Raw genomic sequence first — 9,459 nt, 5'->3', positions numbered from 1 at the left:
AGACAGCCACAGGAACAACGCCAGAAAGAACTGGCCATGTTTAGCCTTGAGAAGACTGAGGGGAGATACGATAGCACTCTTCAAGTACTTGAAAGGTTGTCACAGAGAAGAAGGCCAGGATCTCTTCTCCATCATCCCAGAGTGCAGGACACGGAATCATGGGCTCAAGTGACAGGAAGCCAGATTCTGGCTGAACATCAAGAGAAACTTCCTGACTGTTAGAGCAACACGACAATGGAGCCAATGACCTAGGGAGGTGGTGGGCTCTCCCACACTGGAGACGTTCAAGACGAGGCTGGACAGCCATCTGTCAGGGATGCTCTGACTTGGATTCCTGCATTGAGCAGGGGGTTGGACTCAATGACCTTGTGGGCCCCTTCCAACCCTACTATTCTATGATTCTAAGCACCATTAATTCTGGTGGGAGCATGCAACAGGCACACAAACAGGGCAGCTAAGGAGGGCAGCCAGGCACGGCCAAGCCGTACCGCAGTAAAGCTGGGGGTCTCCTTGGGAACCATCATGGCTGACCACGTCACAACGACCCCCAGTCCCCCCTCCATTCCTTCCCTCCGCAGGAGCAGAGACCCGAGCAATACCAGCAGAAACCAGGCAAAGGCACTCGTGGGAAAACTTTAATTGCTCTCTGTATGAAACCAGGGCTCCCGGGATGCTGCCCCCGCTCCCGCCCCGCTGAGCCAAGTGCTGCGCCTCACTGCCCCCCGCCCCCGCTCAGGTGCTGTTGGCCTGTTCTTGTTCAAAGACGGCCGTGGCCAGGCGCGATCGCGATGCCAGCCCCTGCAGGTTGCTGAGGACGCAGCGGTGGTAGCGCTCCTCGCTCAGGCGAGGGCTGCAGCTCCTCAGCACGTACTTCTGCACCAGCCCCGGCTCCGCTGCCCGGAAGAGGTGCAGCTCCGAGTAGCGCAAGAAGACGTCAAAGACCTCCAGCTCCTCCAGCCCCTCGCCACCGTCCAGGACATCTGCTGCCAGCCTGGTGCGGGCGGCCATGTAGTCTGAGTTGTAGAAGCAGGCCTCGGCGAAGACGTGCCGGTCAAAGCGCCCATCCCGCAGGAAGTCCGTGGTGGCGGAGGCGGCAGCTTGCTCACCCCGGTAGGTCAGCACCGGGTTGAACTCCTGGAAGTGCGCGGGGAAGAAGGCCTGCCAGCCGCTGATGGCGTTCATGCGGCACCTGTTCAGGACGTCCAGGCTGACCTCTGTCCAGACGCTGGCCAGGAGGAAGAGCGTGTCCACCGGGTGCTTCTTGGAGACGATGTCCATGAGCTTGACCTGGGAAGGCACCTCCGTCTTGACGCTGATCCAGGGGATCTTGACGTCTGCATAGCGCTTCTCCAGTTCGGCCACCATAGCCTTGACCCCGGCAAAGACATCCACCTGAGTGACCCGCCGAGCATCGTAAGGGTCGTAGATGAACAGCAGGCTGAGCCAGGCGTTCTCGCGCGTGTCCAGGGCATTCATGGCAAACGTGTCCAGGAAGGTGCCAACGAAGTCCAGCTCCTGCACAGTGAGAGGCAGAATCACCTGCACCCGCGTGGCCTCCGTCACGTAGGGCATGGGGATGATCTCCACCTTGCTGAGCGGGCGCAGCAGGCTCACCCGCTTGGCCAGGATGTGGCTGTGACCCTTCTGGGTGACAGCCTCCAGCAGCAGGTCCAGTGTGTACTCCATGCCCCGCGTGGGGTCAAAGCGCCGGTAGCCGTTCAGCAGCTGCTGCTTCTGGAAATGCAGCTGGGGCTGGTAGCGCTGGTTGAGCTGCTCCAGGGCAGCCTGGAGGATGTCGAGGATGTCGGCCTTGCTGGCTCCTGCCAGGTCGCACTTGGGGGCACCACTGGGGCAGGAGAAGAGGTGCTGCTCCGTGAAGTAATCCCAGCCAATCACCTCAAAGCGGGACTTTGGCACGAAGGGGGCGTTGATGCCTATGGGCCAGGTCAGGTCAGCCTCCCCCGCCGGCATCAGTGTGCTCAGGTTGCGGATCTGGGCCTGCCGGTGAAGATAGAGCCTGTTAATCTATTGCCCTCCCTCTTTTGGCCTCAACCAGGCCAAGGGGCCTGGGGCACAAGGAAGACAGGGGCCCAAAGCCATGCTGCATCTCCAGCTCAACCCCAAACACAGGGGGCTAAAGGCATCCCACAAACTCCTGCAGCCAGACTCATCCAGTCTCTGCCAGCCCAGGCAAAAAAGTGACCATGTTTCAAAAGACAATGCTAAGGGGGCACGCCAAGGGGAAGCCTGGGTTGATCCAGTTTGTGCTGCGTAGATTTCCCAGGAAGAGAAAACGGCATGGGTTACTTTCCAACAAGGCTTAAAGACCTGGAAAGGACTTTGAAAAGGACAGATTCCTTCACACAGTGTGTAGCCCATCTCAGGAATGAGCCACCTTGAGTGTCATTTTTCTTGGTGGCTGCTGGTCCTGATGATGATAGGCTGTCTCCAGTATCATGTGCTGATGTACCCCAGAGTGCCAATGTACCCCAGTTGCTGGGGAACATGGGCAGGAGGGTGCTGCTGCACTGACGACCTGCTTGTGGGCTTCCCACTGGGGCATCTGGCTGCCCACTGTGCGAACAGAACGCTGGAGAAGACGGCCCCTGGTCTGAGCCAGCAGGGCTCTTCTTATGACTGTTCCAGTCTGCTTTTAAATGACTGGATGCCTGTTTTGTTTTTATAAATGGGAGTTTTTGCTGTTGTTATTTTAAATGTTTTATGCAGCTGTTTTAGTTAATTGCATTTTATTGTTTTAAAACATTGCCTTGTAAACTGCCTTGAGGAGGTTTTGCTCCAAAAGGCGGCATTAAAACTTTTAAAGTAAATACATTACTCTGGGTTTAAAGGCAAAGCCCACAAGCGCCAGGCTTGTCTGCAGAACCCCCAACGTCCAACTTCAGTGGCCCTGGGAGGCCAGAGAGACGTCCTGGAGGAGGAACCTGCTGGGGTCCGCTTGAGCCGTCCTGAGGGAGCAGCCCTGACCTGGCAGGGGGTCCCCTGCAGGGAAGGGGCCCTGGCTCAGGGGCAGAGCCCCTGCTCTGCCTGCACTAGGCCCCCAGTTCAATCCCCAGCAGCCTCCGCAGGCAGGGCTGGGGAAGAATCCCGCCTGAAACCCGGGCGGGCGGGCCATGGCTGCTGCCAGACTTGGTGGCAGCACTGCTGGGCTAGATGGGCGGGCCGGGGGGAGAGGGGACGACGTGGAATGAGGCCACTTCCTCGGTCCCTCTAGCACCCTTGCAGCCCAATCCGATACATGGTTACTTGGATGCAAGCCCCACAGCATTCAATGGGGCTGGCTGCTAGGTGAGCACGCACAGGATCGTGTCCTCAGCTGAATGCAGGGAGCCACTCCAGCCCAGCACACTGCGGGCTGCACAGCCAGGGGGGGGGCCCATTTACTCGCAAGATCTTGCACAGCTGCTGCCCGCTGAGGGTCGCCTGTCCAGAGCAGGAGGGGGCCAGCTGTGGGCTGGCTGCTCCTCTCTGGAAAGCACTTTGGGCTGGAAAGCATGGTGGGGCTGAGGTACAGGCATGCATTTCCTCAGCCCCTTCCTGCCCTGCCCAGCTCCTGCACGCTCCAGTGCCAGGGCCTTCCTCTCAGCAGAAGGCCGGGCAGCCATCCTTAAGACGGGACCTGCCGGGGTCCGCTTAGGCTGTCCTCAGGCGGGAGCAGCAGGACTGACTGGGGGCAAGGGGGTCCCCTGCAGGATGCAAACACCCCTCGCAGCCCATCCCTCCTCTTTGCCCCCTCCCCAAACCCGAGCAAGAAACAGAGACCTCTCTCCATCCTGTACCTGCAGCTGCACGATCTCGTGGTGGGTCTGCTCCAACTGGATCCTGCTGAACCTCTTATGCAGACGGTACATGAGGGCTGCCTCAGCAACGGGGTGCACGGTGATTGCTCCCCAAAGCTCTTCTCCCTCCTCCTTCTCTGGGTCTGCGTTCTTAGCCAGTTCATGGGACAGGTAATGCTGGCCCTAAAAGGGGATGGGGAGAGGGGTGACTCACGGACAGCAGAAGGGCTGTGCGGACTCAAACCAAAGGGCCCATCCAGTCAAGCGCTCTCTTTCCACGGTGGCCAACCAGTTGCCTGCTTGTGGGAAGCCCCTCCTGGCCGCATTCCCTGTGGGCATTCCATCTCGGACAGCAGAGGGAATATCCTGGAGAACGCCTGGTCCCCCACCCTCGTGGGAGCCACGGCTTCAAAGACTGGGCGCCATCCGCTGCGGTTCCCTCTCACCCCACCCCACCCTCCACAGAGCATAAGGCAGCAGATGTGAGGGTGGCAATATCTTCTTAACCAGCAGCCGGCAAAGCAGGTTCACCTGAGAATGATCCAGGAGTCAGCTTCCTGGCTGAGTGGGAATTCGAATGCCCCCCTCCAAGCCCAAGGCACTCCCCACACCAGCACACTGGGAGGGGGCGGCAGTGGGAAGACGACAAGGGGGCCATGAGATTCCCAGTGGGAAGGCTCCAAGTGCCCCACCAAACCCAGGGGCACACCTCCCCAAGAACACACCGTCTGCCCCATAAAGCCCTCTTACACTGACAAGCGGCGGGGCTTCCCCCACTCCACCCCCTTCCAAAGCAGCTTTAGAGTGAAGGGGAATTCTAATCTGCATTGGCAATTAGTGGTATTTCCTCTGCACCATTTTGACTGGGCGTCGGTGGCGTGTGAAAGCCTGAACCCACAAAGCCAAGTTGAAGATGATCCAGGGGCGAGACAGAGCAGGTGCACTAGGAGCGGGGGCGGGGTCCCTGGTCTCCTGCTGTGTTGTGGGTCAGCGTGGGGAGGAGTACAGCTTGCCTACGGGGAGCCCCCACTGCGCAGAGGAGCGGATGGGGAGGCAGCGGCTGCACCCCAGCCTTCTGCACACGGGATACCACCACCTTTGGCGGCCAAGCCAGCTCCCAGCACCTCGGGAGGTTTTGTCTCCTTCCCCACGGAGGCAGCGATGAACTAACTTGTGCCCCTGTGCAGAGCCTTGCCTGCCCTGATGCTCTTCCGTACATACAACTCCCTTTGCTTCAGAACATTGAGAGGCCCTCCGCGTTCTCTGCTCAGTCCAATCACGTCTTCGCCCATTGGCTCTTTCAACAGTGAGAGGCCCTAGGAACAGACTGGGAAGCTGGGAAGACCAGGGTGAACTATCCAGCAAACCATGGGGGTCTTGGGCCCATTTTTATTCCCTCAGGCATTTTAAGAACATTTTAAAAATTGCTTTTAGTACTTTTTAATTGCTTTTAGTACTTTATTCTGCTGCTGAGGTTAACTGGGTTTAACATGCTGGAATGGTTTTATTACTTGCTGCTGGTTTTATCTATGTTTTGTTTTGTACTGTTTTTATTCATTGTTTTAATATTAGTATTTTATGTTTTTAATGTATTGCGTGCTGCCCAGAGAATGTCAGTCATTGGGCAGTTTAAAAGTACAGCTAAGTAAGCAAATAAGCAGGGCCAGTTCCACAGACCTTTGTGGCCTGTGGCTTGCAGGAACCCTACCTGGCATAAATGCATGGCAGGCGGCGGCAGCAAGCAGCAGGACCCCTGGCTCACCTGCTCTTAGGATCACACACTCAGAAGTTGTGCTGGTCAGCAGGAGGCTGGAATGGCTGCACTGGAGCAGCCTCTGCTCCTGTCACCCTCACACATGCCCCGCCCCACACCCCCCACGGGTCTCTCGGGCCCTTGGTGTAGAGCAGTGGCGCCCTACCTGGTGCTTGGAGACGCAGCTGATGCCCAGGAAGTCCACCATGCATCGCCCCAGCCACTCATCTGGGCGCACGCTGAGGATCTCATTACGGCAGGTGTCCAGGTACGGGTGCAGCTTCAGCAGCAGACTACGGGAGAGCAGGTAGCCAAAGCCACCATGGCAATAGCGGGCCTGTTCCTCCCCTCCAATGAACTCCTCTGCCCGACCCAGGTAGACGTCTTGGTTGATGCTCAGGTGGGTTGTGAGGGCCTTGATCTGCTCTGCTTGAGCATAGGTGTCATCCTGCATGATGAAGAACCAGTCAAAGTCCCCCCCAAAATGCTGGTGGATGTAGCGCACTGTCTCATACATCAGCCAGACGGGGCGCTCGTCGCCATGAGACACCAGTGCCATGCCATGGGGCACCTTGGTGCTGCGCAGCCCCGTGAAGTACAGCAGATGCGAGAAGTGGTGGGCTACCGTCTTGTTGACAGCCACGGCCAACGTGTTCAGGGTGGCCTTGGAGGTCAGCACAGCCACAAAGAGCCGCTCGTGGAAACCCAGCTCTGTCTGGATGTAGCGAGTCCTGGAGGTGGGGAGAGAGAGAGGAAAAGAGCCGTGAATGTGTGTCGGCTTCCCTGGCGCTCCAGAGGCAGGGCAGCTCAGCTCAGCTTGTGGCGTCCAGGAGCCTCCTGGGGGTCCCAGACCTCTGCTCTAGGCCCTGCCCCAGCTGCTGCCAGCAGACACTGTGCAATGGCACCTTCTGCCCCTCAGGACAGCCAAAGCCCCCCTTGCCTTGCCGGGGACATGGAAACCTGCTGCAGCACCCACTGGAGAAGAGTCCCCCTGGCTGCGCTGCAAGGCATGCGAGAGGCAGCACAGCCCTTGAAAGCACAAGCCACAGCAAGGCAGGGAGGCCGCAGGGCGGGACACAAGTAGCTGCTCCAGCCAGACTACAGCCACTGCTCTAAGGACAGAGCAAGCACTCTAGCAAGCAGAGTCAGCTGCGTTTGTGAAGTTGGACTTGCTGTAAAGTACTGTTCTGGTCAGCGAGGAGTGGAGCAGGCACGAAAGGGTTAACTCCCATGCCCGTGGAAGGCTGGGCTGATCAGAAGGAGACCCTTCTCCTTCCAGAAGAGCAGCAACCTGCCTTGCCCTCCGCACCAGTCCTCGGGCTTGCTTCAGCTACCAGAAATCTTCTGGAATAACCAAAGAACATAAACCAACAATGAGAGAAAGTGTGGAGGGGTTTCCAGGGGCATCCCCTCTAGCAACACCTAGAAGTTGGGGGATTTCAATTTCCCTGATATTTGTTGGGAGACAAATTCTGCAAAACATGGCCCCTCCAGGAAATTCCTGACTTGTGTGGCGGATAACTTCCTCCTACAGAAAGTAGAGGAAGGAACTAGAGGATCAGCTATCCTTGACTTGATCCTAACCAAGAGAGATGACTAAATGGATAAAGTAGCAGTTACAAGAACTCTGGGGGAAAGCGACCATGTTGTACTTGAGTTCTTGGTTCTAAGGGAAGCAAAAGCCGAGTGTAGTCAAATGCGTACCCTGGATTTTAGGAAAGCTGATTTTCATAAACTCAGAACAATGATCAGGAAGGTCCCATGGCAAGCGACGCCAACGAGAAAAGGAGTCCAAAATGGGTGGGAGCTTTTCAAAAAGGAAATTCTCAAGGCACAATTACAAACAATTCCAACAAGAAAAGGTGGAAGACAACAGAAGAAGCCAATGTGGCTTCAAAAAAAGCTTAGGGATGACCTGAAAACAGAAAAGGACACATATAGGAAGTGGAAGGAAGGCCAAGTAACAAAGGAAGAGTACAGGCAGGTAACACAGAATTGTAGGGATGGTGTCAGGAAGGCTAAAGCTGAGAATGAGCTGATGTTAGCGAGGGATGCTAAAAACAAGAAAAAGGCTTTCTTCAGCTACGTGCATAGTAAAAGGCAGAGGAAAGAAATGGTTGTTCAGCTATTAAATAAGGATGGCAAAACAATAACAGACGACAAAGAAAAGGCAGAGGTGCTCAATTCCTACTTTGGCTCAGTCTTCTCCCAAAAGAGGGTCTATGACCCCCCTGGCAAAGGTGAAGTACAGGCTGAAGGGGCAGGATTGCAGCTTGAGATCGATAGGCATATGGTCAAGGAACACCTAATTACTTTGAATGAGTTCAAATCTCCAGGGCCAGATGAACTGCATTCTAGAGTAATAAAGGAACTGGCAGAAGAACTCTCAGAACCGCTGTCTATTCTCTTTGAGAAATCATGGAGGACGGGGGACGTGCCAGATGACTGGAGGAGGGCTAATGTTGTCCCTATCTTCAAAAAGGGTAAAAAGGAGGAACCTGGGAACTACAGACCAGTCAGTCTGACATCAATCCCTGGGAAAATTCTGGAGCGGATGATAAAGCAATCCATCTGGAAGCACCTTGAAAACAACGCAGTGATTACTCGAAGCCAATATGGATTTGTCAAAAACAAGTCCTGCCAGACAAATCTGATCTCATTTTTTGATCAAGTAACCTCCCTTGTAGACCGTGGGAATGCTGTAGACATCATATACCTCGACTTCAGCAAAGCTTTTGACAAAGTGCCCCATGATATCCTGATGAGCAAACTAGCTCAAAGTGGGCTAGATGAAACAACGATCCGGTGGATCCACAGTTGGCTACAGAATCGGACTCAAAGAGTGCTTCTCAATGGGATCTTCTCAAGCTGGGGAGAGGTAACGAGTGGGGTACCGCAGGGCTCAGTCCTGGGCCCAGTGCTCTTCCACATTTTTATGAATGACTTGGAGGAGGAGGTGCAGGGAATGCTGATCAGATTTGCAGATGACACAAAATTGGGCGGGATAGCTAATACTTTGGAAGACAGAAACAAAATTCAAAGTGATCTGGATAGACTGGAGCGCTGGGCAGAAAACAACAGAATGACATTTCATAGGGATAAATGCCAAGTTCTGCACCTAGGAAAATGAAACCAAATGCACAGTTACAAGATGGGGGATACATGGGTCAACAACACTACAAGTGAGAAGGATCTTGGAATTGTTGTCAATCACAAGCTGAATATGAGCCAACAAGCTGATGTGGCTGCAAAAAAGGCAAATGCTAGTTTGGTCTGCATTAATAGAAGCACAGCTTCCAAATCCTGGGAAGTACTAGTTCCCTTGTACTCAGCACTGGTTGGGCCTCATCTGGAGTACTGTGTCCAGTTCTGGGCACCACACTTTAAGAAGGATGCAGACAAGCTGGAGAGGGTTCAGAGGAGGGCAGCAAAGATGATCAGAGGACTGGAAATAAAGCCCTATGAAGAGAGACCGAAAGAACTGGGCATGTTTAGCCTTGAGAAGACTGAGGGGAGATAGGATAGTGCTCTTCAAGTACTTGAAAGGTTATCCCAGAGAGGAAGGCCAGGATCTCCTCTCGATCATCCCAGGGTGTAGAACACGGAATCATGGGCTCAAGTGACAGGAAGCCAGATTCCGGCTGAACATCAGGAAAAACGTCCTGTTAGAGCAACACAACAATGGAACCAATTACCTGGGGAGGTGGTGGGCTCTCCCACACTGGAGGCCTTCAAGACGAGGCTGGACAGCCACCTGCCAGGGACGCTCTGGCTTGGATTCCTGCAGTGAGCAGAGGGCTGGACTCGAAGGCCTCGTGGGCCCCCTCCAGCCCTACTGTTCTACCATTCCATGCCATTGAACCCGCTGGTGCTGAATGCTTGCCTGGGCAGGGCTCCCTGTGCCAGAAC

At 55.2% G+C, this 9,459-nt stretch overlaps 1 protein-coding gene across 8 annotated transcripts in view; it reads right to left on the bottom strand.

Moving 5' to 3' along the window:
- Positions 1-619: 619 nt before the first annotated feature.
- Positions 620-9,459, bottom strand: part of CHPF2 (chondroitin polymerizing factor 2) — a 21,160-nt gene continuing 12,320 nt past the window's right edge. For 6 of the 8 annotated variants that reach the window (XM_084859723.1, XM_084859725.1, XM_084859718.1 and 3 more), the window contains 3 exons: positions 5,717-6,281; positions 3,798-3,980; positions 620-1,998 (listed from right to left, as the gene is read on the bottom strand). In XM_084859723.1, coding sequence (XP_084715849.1) covers positions 733-1,998; positions 3,798-3,980; positions 5,717-6,281 — 2,014 coding nt within the window. In that variant the 3' untranslated portion in view covers positions 620-732. The remainder of the gene's footprint in view (positions 1,999-3,797; positions 3,981-5,716; positions 6,282-9,459) is intronic. The other 2 variants (XM_084859724.1, XM_084859719.1) reach the window with 1 other exon arrangement.

This window comes from Heloderma suspectum, chromosome 5 (assembly GCF_057233095.1).
Source record: "Heloderma suspectum isolate Gila_16-S chromosome 5, 16-S_ref, whole genome shotgun sequence".
Lineage (NCBI taxonomy): Eukaryota > Metazoa > Chordata > Lepidosauria > Squamata > Helodermatidae > Heloderma > Heloderma suspectum.
This window is presented reverse-complemented; position numbering and strand designations above follow the sequence as displayed.